Source organism: Tyto alba, unplaced genomic scaffold (genome assembly GCF_018691265.1).
Source record: "Tyto alba isolate M040663 unplaced genomic scaffold, T.alba_DEE_v4.0 Super-Scaffold_2, whole genome shotgun sequence".
In the NCBI taxonomy this organism is placed as follows: Eukaryota; Metazoa; Chordata; class Aves; order Strigiformes; family Tytonidae; genus Tyto; species Tyto alba.
In genome coordinates this window covers 88690843-88714076 of record NW_024881282.1, presented here as the reverse complement: position 1 = coordinate 88714076, position 23234 = coordinate 88690843, and the positions used below count along the sequence as shown (strand labels likewise).

The 23234-nt window shown below is 46.7% G+C and overlaps 1 protein-coding gene across 1 annotated transcript in view; it reads right to left on the bottom strand.

Moving 5' to 3' along the window:
- EXOC4 (exocyst complex component 4) overlaps positions 1-23234 on the bottom strand; it is a 410569-nt gene that overhangs the window by 9180 nt on the left and 378155 nt on the right. The window contains exons 16-17 of the mRNA XM_042793039.1: positions 22881-23059; positions 21085-21244 (exon numbers count right to left, since the gene is read on the bottom strand). Of these exons, the coding sequence (XP_042648973.1) occupies positions 21085-21244; positions 22881-23059 (339 nt within the window). The remainder of the gene's footprint in view (positions 1-21084; positions 21245-22880; positions 23060-23234) is intronic.

Below are 23234 nucleotides of genomic sequence, written 5' to 3'. Positions count from 1 at the left end.
CACAGACGGCTCTGAGCTGTGTTACTACAGGAGGAGAGTGTCAAGAACGTAAAAAGCACTTAAAAAGATAAAATGTGCAAACGCCCAAGGTGTGAAACGGTCTGCGAAAGAAAACAAAACATAAGAGGAAGAAATAAAAGTGAATTTATAATATAACGGTGCTTCACACTCCTGCAGTACCTCTGCAAATCACAGCTCTTAATAAATACTCAGGGCTGTGATGTAAAAGTAGTATTGGCTCTTTTTTTTTTTTTTTTTTTTTTACAGCTGGAAGAACTGAGATAAAAATTAAGTCATTTGTCCAAGGTAGAAAACAGTAGCAGAGATGTGAAACCTTCCCACCCTGATCAGCACCGTTCCCGCTTTTGGGACCGGGGCGCACGGAACTCTGATCAGGGTACAGGGCCAGTCAAGAAAAGTAGGTGTATTTATTCAAAAGGTCTTCTAATTAAAGACATTTAGATTATAAAATCCAATTAGTTTCCCTTTTAAAACTTAAAGCACACAGCGTATTAAACACTAAATATAAATCAGCTCACCTATGCGTTGGCTTTTATACAGATTAAGCAGCTTTGTTTTAATGGCTAGTTTCAGAAAGAAAAACCTCAGCCACCACCTTTGGGTGCTACATGCAGCTCTGTGTCACTGAAGCACTTGGTTTTCTCTCTACTGCAAACCTTTTTGCAAACAGAGATGATAAATCACCTGTAAAACACGCAGCTAATTAGCAAAGGAAAAGGTAAGGTACGTGCAGAACGTAACTACTCTTCCAGAGATCTCCCCTTTTCTCTTTCCTCCTTTTCACTCTGATACCTGCTAAGCTCTAACTTATCGACTGTTTTCTTATTAATATCTCCTCCTTATTTCCTTTTCCCTTCCTCCCGTGGTTTGCCGCTCGTGACTTGGACAGTGCTGCCCTGCTGGGAACACGTGCTGCGTGGGGATCTGGGGGCGGTGGCACCACGGAGGGCGATGCTACGCGCACGTAGCGCTTCAAAACCCTTCCCCGAACAACTCCAACCACCCTCGCACTGTGCAGTGATACACAGTCATTACACGGCTTTTCAAAGGAAGGATAAATCCATTAAACCCCATTAAATAATTTTTCAGAAACAGTGTCTGAGACACTCCTTGTAGCTCCATACTGGCTGATATAATGAAAGATGGAGATTCTTGCTCTCCAAATGGAACTTTATAGGGTATTAAATAAGCACCCTCAGCACTTATCTAAATCTTTAATTAGTTCTATAATATACTGATGATATCAAGGCTAATTAAATTTATACAGATAAAGAGCAATGAAATTCTAACCAAGTGAGCTGGAAAGTACATATTAAATAGTAAATTTAATGGTTCAAGCAGATAAATGCTATTTTATATAAAAAAATTAAATTCAATTTACATGTTGTATTAAAATTGATTTTGAGTGTGCAAATGATTGGAAAAAATCTTTTTAATAGATCAGTAAAAGTGCTAATCTGGCCTGTTTAAATATCAGTTATTAATGCCAGAATTTGCAAATAAGACACAGACATTTGCATTTTTACTGCATATAGTAAAAAGAAAAAATTATCTATACCATATGCCAGTTTATAAAGAATATTAAGCAATTTTTCCCCTTGCCTCATGCATAAATGAGAGGAAATGTGGAAATGAATGTAGCCCGAAAGAAGAGAGAGTCAGCAGTTCAATGGAAAGTACTGCAAAAATTGCTCCAGTCAGCAAAAAATAATACAATTTTAGCTACCCTTTGGGAACAACAATTACTGTGGTAAAACCCCCCAGCCTTATTTAGGATCAAGTGGCTTGGAACTGGATACAAAAACCCGACGCTGTAATCAGGGAGATGCTCAGTGGTGCAAGTTTGCTGATTTTTAATAAAACCAGGAATGTTTGGTAGCTGCTGATGGGTGAAGGACGCATCTGACGGGATCTGCTTGCTAATGGGCAGACCAGGCTGCAACACGTGAACTACGGGTAAGAAATGACAAGGTCCATCAAGTCAGAGCCCGCCCGTCGTGCGCTGTGGGCCTCGTTGCTTCAAAGGAGGTTTGAACTTGCTGGAGTCACGCAAACAGCCAGAAATTCCTGAAAACTCCAGTTGATGCTTTCTTCTGGCATCAACCTTCCTTCATTAGTTTTGAATGCTGCAGTGGCTTCAAAAATCAGGGAGCAAAGATTTTCTGTGGCCATGCTGACACCAAATTTGGTTTGTTATAGTTTTTTTTTTTTTTTTTTTGTTGAACATGTTGCTGTTCCTCATGGAAGAGCCCTTTCTTGGATTTACTTGCCTCATGGCACTATTGTTTCTCCTCCTGGTAGCGCTGTCCAGCGTCATTACCTTGCTCCAGCCTAGAAACCACTGAGACTGGGGAAGTGACCTACAGACCCCCGCTTGCTCAATACTGTGCACAGACCCATTCCAAACCAGGAGGAAAACAAAACGGTGCAGCCGCCTCGAACCCTACCCACTGGCTCATCACCGTCAGTTCCCACCACCACCCGTGATCTCCTACCTACGAATGGAGAAGAAATGGGGCGAAGTCAGTTCATCGTACTATAAAATACTTATATTGAGTTGATGAGTAGAAGTGCCCTGTGGAGGTTGCTTATTATAAAGAAACCAGGCAGCCAGGACGGATTCACTGCCAAATTTTTAGATGGTTGAGCGCAGGAGACATCAACATAGAACTACGGGTCTCCTGGATGGAGGAGTTAGTGCTTGAGAGCTTCAACACTCTTCCCCGTGCATTCTGCGTTGGCCACTGGCCAGATGAACAATCTCACCTAATATGACAGTTTTCAGTACTTCCCCTCATGCTTAGAAACCTTCAGATTTGCAGGCTAGAGGTATGTACGGCCAGCTGCTACTCATTTGCTCTTGCAGCAGTATTTTTGGGTTGAAATCGCTTTTCCCTCTCTATAGTACCTAGGGCAAAAGATGTATTTACAAATGGAAGCCACTGCCTCTCTAAGGTATTGTTGTAGTACACAAACCAAGAAGGCCACTTCTAATTGCTCCTTTTGAAAAATACCCCTCCCGAAAGAGCATTCACCTAGGCTGTGTGCAGTACAACTGTGGCCTCTTCTGGCCATCCTTGGTGAAATTTTACCGCCAATGATCTCAACTTTTTGAGCCAACAGATCTGCACTACAGTAAGTTCTGTCAGACAGCATAAACCCTTAGCATTTTAAATGAAAACATTATCAAAGGAATGTCAGGGCAGGGTAAGACCCTCAGCCACAGATGTGGTTTCTATCTCCATTCTCTACTACCTGGAAAACCAGGTCTGCTTGTCTTACTGCTGGAGGATCTCGGAGATGCATCCCTTTGCTCACCACTCCTCACGTAGAGGCTGCAAACCCCAGACAGACTCCACTGCAGTGCGACACTGGCTCCTTGGAAACAAAGTTGGTCCCTACAGAGTGAGAAGAGAATCCCAGCACTGCTTCTAAACTGATGGTATAGTTCATAGCCATCAAAAGCAGAGAAACTGCTCTGAACTGCTGTTTTCATCTCCTTCCAGAAATGCATCTTCTAACTGCACCAAACCTCCAGACTATCAAAAGAAGTCTGCTGTGAGAACTGAACCTGCGTTTTTTTTTTTTGTATTAATTTATTAACCTCCTCTTTCAATTCCCATCTGTACATCTCAAAGGAAGCACTTTAGAGACACCGTGTATGGAACTTCTCCATTTTCTCAGAAGGCTGCTTTGCGGCTGAGAAAAGGAAGGTCCGCTGAGGTTAGGGGGTCTGTGTGAAGTCCCTCGTGTGTGCAGCGGGATGGCTACAACCCCGTAACAGCCCCCCCCCCCCCCCCCCATGCTGATGCTCAGCGAGTAACCTCCCAGGGCCAGCTCCCCCTCTGGTGTCCACCCTTGAACCCCCTCCAGGGACAAAAAGCACATTTTCCTGATGATTCTCAGAATCTGCACATTTGCATGCTACAAGTGAAGGAAGAATGAATTTCACACAGCGCACCAAACAGTTAACAGATGGCAAAAAATTACAATCATTTACCAAGTTGCGTTGGGCTTAAGAAAACAACCTGGAATACGAAGGCATTGAATCTTATTAAAAAAGACATATTTTACATATTGCTTCTTCATAATACAAGCTGTTCTTCATGAAAGCATAAAACTTGCTATTATTTGCACCTCTTTTCTTCTTCTCTTTGTTTTTGCACACATGACAACGTGGAATACGTATCTGATATAAGAGTTCTGTATGCACTTGAGAGACTGACTTCAGCTTTAGATGTTAACGCACTTAGGCGATGTGAGATGTCATCTGAATTTTATATCTTTTCTATATTATTTGATCTCAAATCTGGAATACAAATTGTAAAATACAAGTCAAGCTTTACAGCTTTCAATAAAATCTGAGTAAGAGATTACACAATGCAGACCACTTTCTGAAAGCAATACATATCTGTCTATGGGACATCAGATGTGTACATTCAAGCGCCATGGTCTAATTATTTCAAAATAATCCTAAAATAGAAGAATTGAGGTTTTTGGTCTTTACCTGAGCGTATGGATTTCTCTCGGCTACGAAGCTCAGGTTCATTATGGGACAGATTTAATTGCTACATCAGAGTTTGTGTGTTGATATTCTACATCTGATGTGCGAAAGTTCAGGGACGCCAATCAGGCATGGTGCAGATGCCACTCTGCAAAATGTTCTCAGACAGTCTCCATCTGTCAGATATGGTAATACTTGCGCTCTATCAATTATTCACCTCCTTAACTCCATGTTTCCTGCATTTGAGTCAGAATTTTTAATGTCAGCCTCGCCAGAGGAACTACCTTGGATAGATAGACAGGAATTGCCTGATCTGCATTCCCCATTCAGACTGTGGCTTCTCTGCCCTGGAGCCAGTCGCTTTCTGCAGCTGAAGAATCATCTCTCAGTTTACTCAGTTTTTTACTGATTTAGCTGCAAAAAATCACAGCTTCCCTTTTGCGACAGCATTTTCATCTCATTCAAGGATGGAAGTCAGTAATTATGACGATCATACCTTAATATCCAAAATCCAACTCAGATGGACCACGCCTTTTCTGGGAAAGCTCATGGTGGAAAACTCTGGGGTGGCTGAACACCCAAAATAGAATGTAACTGCATGAGCTTGAAGAGGGGAGAAAGGGGAAAGAAGATGATGTGGAGCTGTTCCGCCACGGGCCAGAAACTGCTGAATGGCAGCTTGTCCCCATGTGCACCAACTATCTCCATGGAGCCTGCAAGAATTTGGTTAGATCTCAGAGCCAGGAGATGGGCTTATGGTGGTCTCCTCTCTGTGTGGGGCTGTGGCTCCTTTGGGTGCCAAGCAGTGATCCCTTGCTCCTTGCAATGTGGAATAGGAAACTGTGGAATTTTCCATAGGAAATCAGCTGGAGGCGAGAACATTCCCTAGCACGAGGGGAATTGTCACCCTCATCATCAATGCTTCAGCACCAGTGAGAAAGGAAGGTTCCCAGGTGCCCCAGTTAGCAAAGACCTTAGCATCAGCCCCAGCTCTCAGCATCTGAAACGTGGAAAAACAGTATTTGAACTTTCTTTGGCCAACTCACATACAGCATGTGCCACAGGAAAAGGAATCCTGACGATACCATGCTGATACCTATGAGTTTTACAGACCCCATCGGCCAAGAATGACCCAGCCCCTGGAATGACCTCCACATCCCCAGGCACCAATCCTCACCAGGTGGAAAGAAACTACCGGTTGCACAATGCAGCTGGTGGAAATCCTTCTTTGGGGACACTGATAAGGACACGTGGCTTGGCAACAGAAGGACCCACCAACAGGCTTGAGTTGGCCAAAAGCTCCGAAGCAGACCAAAAATGAACAAATTAAGGATCTTGCTGGTTAGAGACTAATTAACTGTAGAGGGAAATGGAAGCAGGTATCTCGATCTGCCTAAATACAAGTGTCTAGGGACACCATTTCGGATGGAGTTTGGGTCTCCTGTAACCTGTGTCACACCTGCCAGCCCTGCTCACATACCTACGCTATCCAAGGGTCTTTCAAATGGCACTATGTGACTCACACCCTTAGCAAGTCCCTGGTACATCTGGGAACAGAGCCTGCTCCAGGTAGGGTCAGAGAGCTACTCAAGTCAGATTTGAAGTAGCAGAAGATGTTCAGCCACTTCAGCATGTCATTCCGCTTCTCGGAGATGGACCAACCCTGAGCGAAGGCTACTCTGAGCTGGCACCACGGGGGGGCACAGCCAACCTAAGGCCCGTGGGCTGTGTTCAGTCCTGACGCAGTTGAGCATGGCTGCCGAGCCTGGAGCACGTGGCGTGGTGAGCACGTGTGCTTGTGCACGTGATGAGCGTGCACGTTGGAACACCTTGGCAGGGAGCTGCTGGCCGCTGGTATCCCGGGGTCTGCTCCTCTCTGCAGCAGAAGACAAGCACCCAGGGAGCTGCCGTGCAACGCAAGAATGGTCGCAGCAGGCCACACCGTGGTCCACCAAAAATCCGTGTCCTGGTGGCCCACTGTGCTGACTGTGGCCAACAGCACCTGCCCGGAGAGGAGCAGGTCGGTGATGTTCCTGCAGACCACCCTTGCACCTACCAGGGCCTTGCTGAGCCAGGGGGCTGCCTCTGAGACACCCTGAGAAGTGCTCTTACCTCCATGAGGAGGTGCTACACACCTCGGGGCTTCTGGTTGTGGAGAGATTTCCATCCATGAGTTAAAGGAGCTGGAGAATTGGCCAGCTCTGCTGTACGGATCCTGGGCTATACCCGCCCTGGGCTCTGCTGTTGAGCTGTCCTGCTCTGCCCTAATGCTTTATCATGGCTCGACCCCCTTGATCCTCTCGGTTGTGCTATTTCTGTCCTTTGCTCATTTTCCCTCTTCCCTCCTACGGTCTAGCAGGATCTGGCCCCGGGCCATTGCTACCTCCTGCTCCTCTCCCCTCTCCCCCGTCCTCAGCGGTCACGTTGAATGCACCATTCCCAGAACGGGCCACGTCCTCACCCGTCCCCCTCGTGTCCTAGCACTGATATTTTACCCCCTACCAGCCGTGCCCTGCCTGCTCACACACCTTCCAAGTGAAACATTTCTGATTCCCAGACGCCATTGCATCAGCAGGTTGAAATGCTCCGTTCCCCGTCTCAATCTAATTAAGAGAGGGACCTCTGCAAAAGTTACGACTTCAGTGCATAGAAAAGTGATGAGCCGTGACTCTTAAAAACATATCGCACGGCACCAATATCTGTTATTTCCGAGCAGATTACGGGGTATGAAGCACTGCAGTTTCTAATGAGATCTGACTGACAGGGTAAACCAATCTGCTACTTAAGGACTTGCATGTGTCTTTCTGTCTGTGGGGCTTGTGCTAGAAAGATGCAGCCTACTGTGAAAAAGGCAGGACATTTTTCTAATTGCTTCCATTTGCAGGCTGGAGCTAGGCAACAGAGATGCATTTCAAGCTGACAATCCAATATTTACCTTTAGTTCAGCTGCAGACGAATGCCTGGGATAGTTGTTCTTCACACACTGATGGTTCCCCCTCGTTCTGCATTTTTTTTTTTTTTTGGTGTCACACCACCTTCCCTTCTTAAAAAATCTGTCCTTCCTCTAACAGCTCTGTTTGTTGTGCATTTAAGCAGAAGCTGCCAGCAGGCGAACCACACCTTCAGCGCACAAATTCGGCACAGGGAGAGCCCACCGGGAGCAGAAAGCAATTTCTAGATCAAATGGGAGCTCCGAGCAGGTTATGTGAGAGCTCAGACACGGAGTTCACATTCACACACGCTCACAGGGTTACCTGTTCCTCTGGGATGACTCTGGATGTTTGTTCAGGCTCAATCTGGAGTCTGGGGCTAAATTTTGACCTTGCTTGAACACTGTCGATCAAGGCAGTCCAAGGCTGGATGACAGAGACACCTCAGACAGATTTGCTATTTGTCCCTTTAGGAATTATAAGAGGTAATTGGAGATTTGCTTGTTACATCCCCATCTCGTTGGCAAATTAAACCGTGTTTAAATGGCATCCTCCTCCTATCCCTTCCACCTCCCCTCGGCAAAGCTTCCCCCTAACACCAGGCAGCTCTTATGGCTCATTGGTGAGCATGGAGGACCTTGCTCCAGGGAGAGCAGACAATCCACTGAAGCCCATTCCTTGTGCTGGTACGTGCCACTCTGCTGCTGTAGAGGAAAAAAAAAACCTCTTAAAACTAAAAGCAAATCCACCTGAGTTCCCTCTTCTTCCTCGCTTCTGCCTGGACAGCGATCACGTGTGAAACAGTAGTGATCACAAAAAATAATTGAAGACTGAATTGCAATTTAAACGCATAAAGAAATCCAGCTAGAGATGTTACTGCACATCCAGGTGTACAAAAACATTCCTGTGGAGTCCCATGAGGGTGGAGAGAACCTCGAACGCTCCTCTCCTCAAGCTCTGCACGGCACACAGGCCCTGGGGTAAAAGGTCCCTCTCCATCCTTCCTCCAGACCCTCTCTAACACGGAAATCTCTGCCACCAACTCTCCTGATCTTTGCTGGCCCAGTGAATTCCTGGAGGGAGAGCTGCAGGCAACGCTTCACATGCCCACCCCTTCTTTTTGGCCATCTGCTTGTTTTCTGAATTAGAAACCAGCATGCGTTTGCTCCGCAGGAGAGCCGAGCTGCTCCACCGGCTGCGAGCACGGAGGTGACAGCCGCGCCGACTGAAAGGGCCATCCACCACCACCATGAGGGTCGGGGTGCAAGGGATTTCACCAGAGATACCAGCGAGATGTGCTGCGGCGCTGCGGGAACAGAGAGAGCTGTGACCCTTACCAGGGGATAGAGGAGGACATTGCTTTCCATTTCGGCACTACTCTGCCTGTTCAAAACCAACTTTTGCCCCTTGGAATCCTGAAGCACAGAACGATCTTCTGTTTTCTGGATCTCTCTCAGGTCCCTTAGGAGACCTGGGGTCTGTCATGACATTTAGGATCCGTTTCAAGGCTGGAACCTTTTAGTAAGATCGTTACTACCAACCACTCATCATCCATGCTCGCGTGGCCTGCCCGCCTTCACAGCCCAGCTGCTGGGTCTCCAACCAGCACCACGTAGGTCCTTCAGATTTCAACCCGCTGTGCCCAGCAGTGCCCAGTACAATAAATACAACGCTTGGTGCAGGAGTGATGCTGTGAAAGGCATATTTTCACTCCACCTTTAATGAGCCTGCTCCGATCACCGTTTCCATCCCTGCACGTTGTCGCCTCGCTGTCTCCAGTGCAGTCGTGGTTGTAGCCCAACACCTTGTGTGAAGTTTGATGTGATTTCCACAGCTCGAAGCTGTGGAAGTGCAGGGGACCAAGTGAAGGCAGCAGGAGAAGGTCCTTGGACTCAGCTGAGAGAAGAAGAAATGTTCCTATGGCATTTTTAAAGCACGCAAACAAATAAAGCTGCTCTCTGGGCACACAGAAGCCTGCCTAGCCCCTTCATGGCTAAAGCCAGTGGTGTATCACGTGTGTTTTATGCTTTACGTGGACCTGGAAATGAGCTTTCACATTAATCTTCATATTTCTATGGTATGAGAAATACGGTGTTAACCTAGCCAGTTTCTGGACACGGTGGTGGAGCTGCATTTTTGGTCTCCTGAGATCTGGTCTGTAGACTGAGCAGCCCGGTGAGCCAGTGGGAAAGCCCCGGGGTCTCTTTCCAGCCCACTTATTTCCTGTTTCATGCAAAAAATGAAGTGCAGGGAGAGACTGAAGCCCCCTCCCCACCCCGGGTGGGACGGACATCGGAGGCTGGAAACCTGGCAGAACTCCTTGGCCCACCCACTGAGACACAACGTGTCCTACTCTGGTTTAGCAGGGAGCCACGAGGACGTGGTGAGCACACATCACGCCGCTGCTGACAATGTACAACTCGGTTTTGCTCCGCGTTTTTGCTGTGATCACCCGCGTACCAAATTCCGCGCAGTCAAATAACGAGAATGTTGACGAGGGCTCTGTGGTTTGCAAGAACCACCACCAAGATGGTCGTGAATACCAGGACTCACGCCCACTTTCAAAACCTGGTCTGCAAAGAAAATCAACACCTACCCAACGTCCTGCAGACCTGGATAAACAAACCAATCCAATTCCAGCCGGATAGCTAGAGATTCCTAAACTTAGACCTTGAATTAAAGCAACTGCAGTTCTACAAGTAACTGGTCAGTGGCTAAGTGTCGTCGTGGAGGCCAAAGTCACTAAAGGTAGAAATTAAGAAGGAAAACTTCTAGCAAGAAAAATCCCTTCACTTTAATTACCATTAGCAATGCAGCATGACAGAGAGAGATAAACACACAGGCACCTACACAAATAAGGAGCTTGGGAACACAAAGTAATTACTTTCATTTTTTTTTTTTTTTTTTCTCCACCGACATTCAAAACTTATTAGTCTCAAGAAAGCACATATCAGCAAAAGACTGTCACCTCAGGGATAAATGAGGACTTTGTTTGTAATTCATTTCCAGGAGAATATATCCTGATGTTGTTAATGCAGAGTAGGAACGTGCTCTGGCCAAGTCTAACAGCCAAAAACACTTCTTGAAAATGTTTATTCACATCTTCCTGAGCTCGTGTCCCTGGAAACGTGAACGCTGGTTTCTGCTGGCTGAGAAGTTCACCTCCATTGATTGTTTCACTAATACACCAAGACCCAAGCAAAGAAAGTCAATGAAGCCTCTCAGTTTTTCGGTTCATTTCCAGTTTAGGAAAATTGAATTAATCTCTTTACTCAGAGCAACATCCACATTCAGGCAATGAAAATCATTACAGAGGCCACTAAAACCTCTATCTTTAAAGGTTACAGTGCGAAGATTAAAAGCGCCTCCGGGAAAAACTGAAATGGCTGATCAAAATAAAACCATTGAGTCAACAGTGGAAATCCTGGGCAGGACTGGCGCAGTCCAGTACTGACTGATATTTTAAAATGCTTTCTCCACTAAAAGGAGCGATGCCGATGAAGAGTGGATGTTACACGATTTCACACATCGCAGCGTGTTTGGACATGAGGGACGTAAGAAGTGCCACATGAATTCAGTCCCCAAATCCAGTGAATATGGGGCTGCTACTGGGTGTAAAAACCTATTGAGGGTGCTTACGGTTTGATCTGCTCACCTGCAAAGTCACCTCCTGACCTCAGAGGGGCTCATCTTGCCCACTGATAGACGTCTGCCATGGGTAATTCCACCTGAGCGGGTCGCCTCTGCTCCCCCCGATCCCCCCGAGAAAGCAACAGGCACTCCTAGGAGGCCACTTATCTCATTTCAAAGAAAATTTAAACCAATTCCGAAAATCGCACTCTAATCATGCTCACTTCTTGCTACTTGCTGTAAAGGGAACCGAAGGCAACCAGCTCTGATGGAGATGTGACTGTGGTGGACCTCTAGTCACACAGCAAGTATTCACCGGTTCAACGGGTCAGTGCACATCTCTGAAAGTTAAACTTGGGCTTAAATGCTTTGTTGGACCTGCGTGCGTGTTCTCCGGCCTGCTACAGCCCACGTGTGTGCAAAATGCCTGGTGTGTGTTTTAATTAGAAAGCCAGCAAAATCCCCTCCTTGAGGAATTTATAATCCATGCAGTCACCAAAGGAAGGGGAGTGACGTGCTGTCATTAGCCGGTGGTTCAGCCACTTTCTTTCCATCTTCATGTGCTCAAGTGCTCTCATTACGCGAAAATTACTTAAGGACAAACACGAGAAATGCCATCCCCCAAGAGTCAGGCTCTTTGCTTCTGAACATCTGGTGTATCACCATTAGGGCATTTTGGAGTTTTTGCCTAATGCAGAGAATCAGCAGCAGGCAAGGCATTTCCTAGACACATGTAGCGAACAAGAAATCTGCTACTCGGCAAACATGAGAACAAAAGTTGTCCATCTTTAGGCTGGAGGGCGGCCAAATGGCCCAAAGGTGGTGTGGAAAGAGCAGTGACTTCTGAACAAGGACAGGTTGGCTCCTCCTGCCTCCCCTCTGCTCCTACCTTGAACGATTCTCTTCTTCACCCCTGACGTCTTCTCCTAATTTAAGGTAAAGTTCCATTTTCAGGAACATTATCATTTCAGAGCTTTACAGCTCATTTCCTTGTTTGTTCCCTCTCCTTCAGTTGTGCCAGCACAGCTGTTTGCAAGGCCCACTGTGAACCAGACCGGGGACCTGATCCTGCCAAAAACGAGGAAAAGCTGATGCAAAAAACCCAAAACATAGCCCTTCCCCCCAAGCTGGATTGTTTCCCTGCTCTAATTTACTGCGTCGCACCAGGGCCCGCTGTGCAAAGGATGAGAAGAGGAAGGTGGTATTTGCCGAGGTCTCGGCATCGCGGGATATACGCAAGCGCAATCACCAATTCTCACTGAGCATTCAGAGCTGGCTGCTGCTTTCCTCCTGTATGATGGTGCACTGGGAAGAGCTGCTGATCTTTTGTTGTGGTACCGGCTACGCATTTTGCATAGCAAACAAAATACAATATGTTTTGGAAGTAATCTTCCAGGTGAGTTAGATAGAGCATCAAGAGCTGTCCTGGGGAGGAATATTTCGGACCTGTGTAAACCAGGTCCCGTCTGCTGTCCATCAGGAGGCCCAAAGATGGGACAAGGCAAGTCCTCCTAGGCGGATTTAACTGATCGATTTGGGGTTTATTGACCCTGCAGAAGGGGATCGGGCTGGAAGGACTCAGGTGACAGAAGAGTGGCCAGAGCACAACTCTTACACAGATTATCCCAGGAATAAATTTACCATCTGCAGCCACCGGCAGTGAATGCAAATGAACTTTAAGCCTTTGGACTTCAGGAGAGAGACTTCAGCCGGACATAGCATAAAGGCCCCATCTCTAAGTGGATGAGGACACGTCAAGTTTAACCAAGAGGTGTTTTTGTGGCAAAGGGGAAACACCTGGAGGAGATGGCCGTGGTTGAACAAGAAGAGTGCATTTCCCTTGGGAAGGCTTCCCCTCCCAAAATGACAATCCTGGGACAGCAAGAGATGGCTTCTGAGTCCCGAGGGAACGTGAGATTCAGAGCACGGGTCCCCCTCACTCTGGCAAGATGACCTGAGAATCGTTTCCAGGCTTCAGGAGAGAGGTGATGCCTTTCCTGTGCATCCTGGCACCACAGGCCAGTGATCCAAAGACAAAGACTGGCTAAACTCCCCTCTCAAACACTCACCGATGCAAAGATTAGATCCTAACTTCACCGACGTCTTATCCTGAAGAACTGAGGGAGGGACAAGAAGTCTTTTGTTTCCTGATGCTGCAAGCAGATCGGGCGCATGCGTGAGACTGAAACCAGCCAATTTTGGCACAGATGGGGCAAGCAGAAATGCGTGACCCACAGTGAACTGGGACCCATCTGCAATTTCCAGTCTTGGGCATCACGATGAGCTTTCTGGCAATACTGCATATCCCGGTGTTGTCTCCATAAATATCCACGAAGCTTCTGAGCCGGTCAGAGGAACCCAGACCTTTTCCGACACACGAGTAGTTGGTGGGGCTCGGTGTAAGGTACAGGTATCTCTACCAAGTGTCGAGTGGATATCTTGAGAGGAGACATGATTCTCAGCACTGCTCTTACTTCACCAGCTCAATGAGCTCTTTGGTTTCTTCCTGCTCTGTGGTGACCGACCAGATGAATTGTGCGGCTAGCTCTGCGGTATTTCCCTGCGCACCTCCGTGGAGGAGAGCAGGCCAGTGATTTGCGTTTCCCCAGATCAAAGTCACCTCTTCCAAAAACCCCTCTCATTTCTGTGCTGAGCAGCTGGGTGGCTCCAGCCAAGGACACGGTCGTACCACGGCTTCCAGAAGCTCATGCAGGACTGCAGAAGCTGAAAGTTTGGGAGGTCCTGAGCAGGCACCTTGCTGTAGATGTGCTGTATTGCAGAAAGCAGTCAGAAACCCCAAGAAGTGCTCTGTGAAATGCTGCGAAAGCATAAACTGGTGTCCTGCTAAAACTCACGGCAGCTGTGGATGTAACTGGAAATTAAACTACACGGATGGGTGATTTGTTCCAGTGTAGTTTTAACGAGTCCGTAACAGGGCAGCTGTTTGGGATGCACGGGGCATCACCCAGCAGCACCCGTCTGGTGACGGGCCGAGAGTCTCTGATCCCCCAAAGCACATTGGGGAAGCAAGAGCGGGTAGGGGGAGGCACATCAAGCTGAAGGGTGTTTTTTAATCCTCTGCGGTTGGGATTTTTGGTTAATGCAGTGAAACCACTAATTACAGCTAATTAAACCTGCACTGAGATCAAAGCTCAGTGGAAACTACAGGGGGGAGAAAACAAGAGAGAAAAGAAAGGAAAATACGGATTTTGTTGTAACCAAATCCTTAATTGAAAACTAAAGCAGCTCTGTTAATTAAAAGCATCAAAACCAAAATGAGGGCACGCTCCGCAGATACACAACATGAGTCCAGCATCGTGATGGAGATAAGACGTCTTTCCCACGCTGTCAGCAAAGAGAAGCTTTTCTTCTAGAGCCGGTTTTGCTTCTGGCTCCTCTATAGGGAAGGGCCTTCCCAGGATCCATACTGCAAAGCATTGGTAAAAACCTTCCACAGCACTGAGGACCTTGGGCTATAAACTGGGGGGAGATGAATTCCTCCACGTGAACACATTTGCAGTTTTTATGGATAAGGAGGAGATTTTTTCCCCCAACACAGAGGCAAGAGGGGATGGCTCAGTGACCAGCTTGTCTACATCAGGATACCAAAAAAACCTATTGGTAGCTGACTGCAAAAGGAAAGGGTTCAATCTATAGGGTTGTCTAGCCCTGCCAAGACATTATAGGATATATATGTGACAGACACTTGCTGTCCCTGCCATGTGGAGAAAAAACATTTCATACGTGTTGAAATTTCACTCTCAATCTTGACACCCATCAACAGTGGCCAAACATCTGTGAGACTGTCATAGGTATTTCACGGTGGAAGCGGCTCCATTGCACCCGAGAACCCCAAATCCTCACACCTGACCTGCAGGAGAGGTAATGAGTGAGGTCAACAGGGACCCAGGAGTCAACAGCTGCTCCTGGACCACAGCTAGATCTCAGCTATTTTACTCTTTCTCTTGTGCCCATGCCCCTCGTGTCTGAGTCCACGTATTATCCTGTTAATCAGTGATTAATATTTCATAGAAAATGAGCTGTGGCCGTGGCTCGTTGCAGTTTGCCCCTTTTATTCTGCGGCTGAGCCCCATGATAGTGAATGCATCACGGCACCTCTCCAGCAGCTTTCTGGGAAGATCAGCCCCCACAGGCAGGCTGCTCCTAACACGGGGGTGGAAAGATGTGGCTTTCAGGCAAGGAAACTTTGAAGTAGCAGGACTGTTGCGTTTCCAATTGCTCCAGCAACAGGGAGAGAGGAAAGAACACATCTGCAGCATACTCAATGCCCACTCAAGCTCAGTTCTACCTGTAGTAGAAAGATGCTACTGCAGCATCCTTTCTAGTGGTCTGCTCCATTTGCTTTTGAATGTCCTGAGTGCTGAGAAGGATACACGAATTAGAATTGCCTTGTACCCAAGTTGTCTACCCAACTAAGGTGGATTTTACTCAAACCGAACGATATCAAATGCCCCAAATTTTCTCCTAGCTTGAGCGGAGCCCCGAGGGAGAACGTCTGAAATACCTTTCTCATCCAGTTCTGAACACACACACACACACACACACGCACACACAAGTCAACAGACACAAGTCAAGAACCAAGAATGGCTCTCAAAGGAGCCTTCCCTCCACCAGCTACATCCTCCGGCAACCTGGGCGCCCAGGTAGCAAACACAGCCTGCTGCTTCTGTATTTATCCAGAATAAAATCAGAAAGAGGAATAATATTTGGTAATGAAAAAGACTTCTTTCAGAGTGCTGGGATGCTGAAGGGATCTCTAAAGCACACTGGTTTCCCCTTCCCTCTGCAGCACCCAGTAGATGGCAGCAAGTTACTGCTTATTCCTCCTGCCTGGGTCAGCCTTGCACTAGGCAAGAGGCACAAATCTCTGCTGTCCCTGTATAATCAAACAAAAAAATCCCCTGCCTGCCAGTCACAGCAGGAGAGGAGCCCTGAATGCTGAGCATCCAAACCAGAACTGCGTTCTGAAACAAAGCACCCTCTGAAACCCTGCTGCGGCAGTCCAGAGATCGTTCCTGCTGCTATTTTCCAATTCTCCCCATGCAAGAACTGGAGCCGAACAGGACAAGCCTGCCACCTCCTTGGATCCTTGCGCTGAAAGCAACGGGCCTGTCTGCCCTGGGAAACTCTAGCACAAGGGCATCTCTGCCTCTTGTCACTGACTGAGATAGTCCTAAACCCGGAGGGTCTCTACCCACTCTGCTGCTGTGATTCACTCCCACTTACAGGCACAAACGGAGTGCTCATTCGGTGCTGGAGCAGAGCTGAGGCGGATCTGCTCCTTCCCAAACCCGCACTAGGCTCTTCCCACCCCGTGCGGACATCTCGGCACCGTGACCTTGGTGTCCAACCCAACCAACGACGCAGCAGTTTGACACGGGTTTGAAGGAAAGCTCAAGCTCCAGCTGCATCCTCTTTCATTTGTACTCTCTTACCCTCCCCACCTAAATAAAGATGGGGTTTGAGGAAAGGGTGTATTTCCATTCGGGGTAACCGGTGTTAACTGTAACTGCTTCCTCCAAACGCCTTGGCTGTTCTCACTTACTTTGAAACTGGTATGAGGGCTGGTGCCCTTCTCTCCTGACTCTCTGCAGCTGGCTGTGTGGGCGGAGGGAAGGCGTTTGCCCCAAGAATACAAGCAAGTACACGTACGTCACAGCATCGCGGGTGTCGCCGGGGCAGCACAGCCGCAGAGGAACAAGGTCAGAGCAGAAGCTGCAGCTGTTATTTTGTCAGGGAGAGGAAGCAAAGGTCAATCTCTTTTGTGAACAATAAAAATTCCGGCAGCCCTTGTATACCGATAGATTTGATCACAGGTGTCTGAACTACATTTCAAGGTCTTATTCATGGCCAAGCTGCGAACAACTGCCCGGCATGCTGACGGCTTCTCCCCGCGCCTTCTTACCGGGGACTTCTCCGGAGTGGTTGGCAGTGACAATGGAGGTGCCACCTCTGCTGGAAAGATGAGGTCAGAACCAAGGGCCCTGGTAAAATCTTGAGTAGAGAGAAAAGAGATTCCCGGTGCCTGTGGGATGGATGGCCATTGCAACCGCTAACCTGAACGGCAGCAGCAGGGAAACCTCCGAGCTAACTCTGAGGTGCACAACGCTGCAAACCATTTAAGGGATGAAGGACACTTTCAGTTCCAGTAACGATGAGTAGCGCCGCTCACAAACCTTTATCTCAGAGGTCAAAATGACACCGTGTTGTATGAAATGTTCACATTTCATCACTGGTCTCTCCCTTCCCCTTGCAACCACCTCAATTAGCTTTCAAGAATAGGGCAATTTTATCACCGCTGTACGTCTGAGAAGGTTTTTTTCTTTCAATGAAAAATGAACATCTAACAGTTGAATGATATTTTATTTAAGGATAAATCTGAAGCAGAAACCTAGCCCTTTCTGACTAGCTCTGATGAAACCTCTGCATAAACATGCAACTATAATTTTTGGTGGGGATAGAGGGGGCGTAGGAAAGACAGCACAGGGGAAAAGACTTGAACTAGAATCCAAATTTGAATTGAAATTGGATTTTATCCCTCTAATGCCATAAATCTAATTCTGGGTGTGAAACTTCCAAAATTTGAAGGTAGCTGAACTCACACTCGGTCCCAGACTTTGCAGTACATGACTAGGTATTATACACAGGAAGAAAATACTGCTTTTTCTTTAGTATAGTAGTGGATGCCCTAACGACTGATGGCCTAGATACTGAACACACATAGAAGGGGAAAACCTATTAATATTGGCAAGAAATTTAGCAAATGCTACAAATCCTTTTGCGACACCTCAGAAGTCAGAACCAGCCAATTTTACCATTTCTCCTGTCAGTGGAGAAACTCCTTGCTAGAGCTCGCAGAACTTGGCAATTTATTTTTTTTTTCAATGGAAATGTGCTCTGGCTCTGCTTCGTGATGCTCTGCAGAGAGTTTCCCTACTCCACTCTATCTTGAACTGAGAATCTCAAAGCAAAACTAATTTCAAACAAATTTTCCCCCTGCCACAGTACTACTCCCAAAGCAGCAAATCCTGCTGTTGTCACCTGCAGGTTACAGATCTTTTGAAAAATGTGGTTTAAACAGCAAGAGTCTCACCAGAACCAGCTAATGTTACACGTGTTAAGATTTTGCTGTGAAATCTCTCCGTGATTTTGGCTTCAGAGGAGAAAGATCATCCCCCTCTGATTTCCCTGGTTGGGGTTTCTCCACCTCTTAAGTCACCGAGACAGAGAAGAAAGGGGATGCCCAGTGCTCTTTGGGGTCCAGAGAAAGCCTTGAAGAATATATCAAAAGTGAAAAATAAAACCAAAACCGAACCCCAAATCAAAAGCACAACATCCAGGAAAATCTTTGAAGTCTTTTGGCCCTTTCTCAAGTGGTCTGGTCTTTCCCCTAAGCTTGAGCACATCAGACATCAAAAGCATTCACTTTCAGAAAAGGACCACACAAGACCTGTTTCCAGAATTAAAACTTAACGTATAACGAGTGACATATTGATTGTTAATTGCGGCTAATTGCTTCTTGAACCCTGAGTGTCACACTCTCATGGACACAGAAGTATCAAGAGGGCAAGGGAGCAACAGGGGCAGTGAACTGACTGTCCAGGGGAAGCATAAGCCAGTTGGCTTCGGATGAGGCTTAGATCCAACCTGGAAGGCAAAGAGCTCCATGACTGCCTGAGAAAATCTGTTTTTCTGTGTGTGTGAAAAAAACATTAAAAAAACTACTATGTCTTTCCCTGATCAAAGGGACTTTAATCAAGTTTCTTAAAGAAATCGGACTAAATGTTGAATTATTTTGCACAAGGCCAGAGATCACCCAGTTCCCTGGAGAAGTGAAGCAGGGAGGGAGTTTACCTCAGTTACCAGGAGGTGCAGGGGGAAAGGAAGAGCAGGTGAGTATTTCTGCATCAGCTCTGCCACTGCTCCCATATGTGAAATAACCACTTGCTCTCCATTTCTCATCTTTAAAACCGCAAAACTGATAGTTAGCTACTGTGCAAAGCATTTACAGATTCCTATCTGAGCTCTATCACAGAAGTACAAATCACTTTTATCCTACATTGATGTTATTTTATGCTTTCTGGGGGTGAACTGTTATGTTTATTCTATAGTCTGAATAGACCTTGGTAACTGGAGTCCCTGGGGTAACATGAGAACTCGCTCGGGTAATTGTAAATTCAGGTGAGCAGGGCAGGGTTTGGATGCACGAGATGCGTTGTTTATGTAAAAGGAGAATCTGGATACTAAGCATTCAGGAATCATCTGAAGAACAAAAGAATAAAACATACTCTCTATATCACAGAAATCTGCCCCAAAAGAAAGAGGGAGGCAATGCAGTCATGAAAGCTAAAAAGAAATGCTGTTGAATGTATGTTACTGGGGGAAGAAAATCTGCATCCCAGGTCCCACAAAGCAGCTGATGCTGCTGTGCAGAAAGCTCAGGTGTCTCTTTGAGCTTCACAGCTCTTGAAGATGGTACCCAGCAGCTCCAACGGCACAGGAGAAAATCTGTTTGCCACATAACACATGTATGAAGAGGGCTTGTATGTGTTCGATTCTGTGAAAACTGATGGTCAGGCATATCACCCATCCAGCAAGATCGGGAGAGCAGGACACATTACCTCCTCACCCTTCCCTTCAAACTTTATGCCAAACTGTGCAGCACTAAGGGTCAGAGATCCGCTATTCAACTCTTACCACAAAGACCTCTCCAGAAAACAGCCAGCCGTGCCGGGCCGTGCCAGCCTCCGGCAGCGCTCGGTCAGCGTTTCATTATTTGGGTGCCAGTTGCTGTCAGCACATGCTCAAGCTCTGTCCTGCCTGCCAAAAAACTGGGCTAATTTATTTAGCATTTCAACAGATCAGGGGGAAAAAAAAAAAAAAAAAAAAAACAGTTAAAAAAAGGAAAGATTGAATTTGGGAACTCTGTTCCTTGGGGAGTTAGTAATGGATCTTTCTCTCTCTCCTTCCTCCAGGCCTCAGCATTCATAACTTCCCCATGTCAATGTTATTATGAAGAAACTAATTCAATAATGAAATCATTCCCCATATGAGAGCCCAAGTAAATGAGGCACTCAGTCATACCTGCTCTCCCTCATTTGAGGGAGTCATGCTTCTCTCGTAATTCAGTCCCCAAAAGCAATGGCCAAAGGATGACACCAGCTACTTCCAGTGGTTTTGGTGGGTCCTATCAGAGTGTCACACCAACCTCTGTCATTTGATCTACGTGCCTTAATTTGCTAGTTCCCTCCTCTTCCATTGGCTATTTCTTGGGCTCAGCTGCCCGTTGCTGAACCAGCTGCAGCCACAGAGGAGCAGCCAACACAGCAACTTGTAGTCGGCACCCTAGGTCCCTGGGCAAAGCATGCCCCGTTCAGTGTTTGCTTTTACCCTTTTACTTATTCCTCAAACAATCCCCCTTTTGTGGATAAAGCAGCAAGACGGGCGAGTAACTTGCAAGGGATCTATTATGTTCAGTTTTGGTTTTATTTTGCTATTACTACTATTTGAAGAGCAACAGAACTTGAATGGAGACAGCATCTGGCATCCCTGAGTTTCACACACACCGTTCCTGTGAGCTGCTAAAAATTTAAGCCTTCAACAAACCAAAGTATTATTTATCTGGGCATGAATCTAGGCCCCAGATTCATCCAGTTTAAGTTCCACCCAAGGCCTATACCTAGAAGTTTTCCCTTGCCTGGGTTTTGGTCTTAGGAGAACCACACCAAGAGGAAGCCCCGAGCACAGACACTTTGGTGGGACCTCCATTTTGAGCTCCTGCTGAGCTCAAGTGATCCACGTTGCTCTGAATGTCACCCAGCAAGGGGGAAAGTGAATATTACGATTAACAGTTCCGTGGGTTTAACCTGACATCCATCCAGTTGCACGCACGAGTGGTGAAACCTTCAAAGGAGCTACCTCTGTACACGTGGACATCGAAACAGTAACACACACACAACATGGGGGTTCTCTGCTCACCTTGCAAAGTCCAGGTCGGCCTCACGTGACATCGTGATGTTTGTCAGGTTTTGCTGGAGGATGAAGATGTTCCTGCACATTTTCTTGATGCCAGATTCACTGATGCGCTTGAAGTAGTGGGCGCCATTGATAAGAATGCAGGAAATAAGGTGGCCCAAGCCTGCAAGGGTGAGGGGGGAAACAAGCAATGAAATCACAGAAGGAAGACATTTAGTGACAATAATTCATCATAAAATCCATGAATGAGCACCGGTAAGTGGTACATGTGAACCGGAACCTGGAAACAGCCCTCAGTATCTTTCCTGTGCATTTTAGGAGGACTTTCCTCAAGGTTTCCTTCTTTAGTAAAAATACAAAACTGCCCCAAAACACTTTGAAAACACGAAGTTGCATTATCACAGCCACTGATATTTGCAGGGCACTTCCAGATTTATAATCAGGCTTTGCACGATGTCCCTTCCAGTCCCTCTTTCTGTCTGGGCAGTGCAATGGACCACTACTGCTCCCACGAAACGACAAGTACTTTAATCTGTTATCAAGGGTGGCATTTTTCCCTGGTAAACTCACAGTCTCCAAGAGCAGAAATGAGCTGCATCTCAATTGCACTTGATGTGCAACCTCTCTCTGATCAGTCTTGAACAGTTTCTTGTGTCTAAATGATGTCTCCATCTCTCCTCTGCCCCTGAAGGACATAGCCGTCTGCTAGAAGTCGTATTCACCCCCAAAATAATGTGTCCATTCACGTCGCATTACAAATAGCAAAAAACACCAGCCTGCTTCACTCAGTACACAGGTCTGTACAAGACTGGATGTCAATTAAAAGTCTGAATTAAGAAAATCTGTTCATGTATAGGCAACTAGCACGGGGTGTATGTAAATCCCCAAATCAGGCTTCAGAGGTGCCTACGTTTCACGAAGACCAGGTGTATGAATTTCAACCTCATGGCTTGATGAGATGTGAATGGTCTCCACGGCTCTGTGTGGAGCCATTTCTTTCTCCTCAAACAGACACGGCAGACCTGAGCTTTAAGAGGAGCTCTGCAGTGTGCTGGTGATCGCTCAGTTGGCCACAGATTCACACAGCTCAGAAAACATCTGATTAAAACATGTTCCATCAGTAGCTACATGGGTGGGAAGTACATACTGAAAGCCTTCTCTATGACCAGTAAGCAGTGGCCAAAATAAGGCCAGCCAGGTTTGCAAAGCCCTGTTGACATATTATATTGGGCAAGGGGTACATCCCCAGTCCTCCTCATCTCCTGACTTTGAACCACCACCACCACCACATAAAAGGACACGTATCCTGGCATGCAGGCAAGAGAACTGTGCGTCAGCGCCACAAATAAATACAGGGGAGATGAACCAAGACATGATTTATATTCTCCAAGGTAATCACGACAGATGAGACATCAGAAGAGCTAATGTTCTCTAAATTTAATTTTAGAAAGGGAATGGCTACACTTCAGATAGGAACTGCGCCGTAATAGAGCTGTGTTTGTAATACATATGCATGTCCTACAGCTTGCTGAGTAAGAACTGTCCTGCGTGTACATTAACTTACTGCTTTCCTACTCAGCGTGGGCCCGTTTCTCCTATTCAGCTAGATATGCTCAGAAATGGTATGGAAGAACAGGATTTTTGAGTGCCCTGTGTTTGCGTGGGCCTCACTTATCAACCTGCTGCAGGCGGCCACAGTACTGCAGTCTGCCTTACCCCCAGAAGGAACACTGTTGTGCTTTGGGATGAGAATGAAAAGCTGTTTCATAAGAACCAAACTGTTCTGGTCAATGCCTGACCTTCGAAGATGTACTGGAACTTGTGCTGCTGGAGGCTTGCACTCATGGCTTCCTCGATAGCACTGATGTCCTTATTGAGCCGGACGACGAGGGGGTCATAGTCCATACTCTCCACGTTGGCGACGATGGCATAGTTCCCTTGTTTAGCCAGTGGGATCAGGTAGTGGAAGCAATGAACTCTGTGAGACAGAAGAGAGGAATATTACAGTGCAACAACCCTAATGTTAAAATATCAGTGGGTATGCAAAGTGTTGCCTTCTTATTTTCCTTCCAGTGTTCAAGCCAGTGAAAAATAACAATTTTAAGAAATGGGTGGTTATGTCTGCATTAAATGGGTCCTCTTCTTGTCATTGC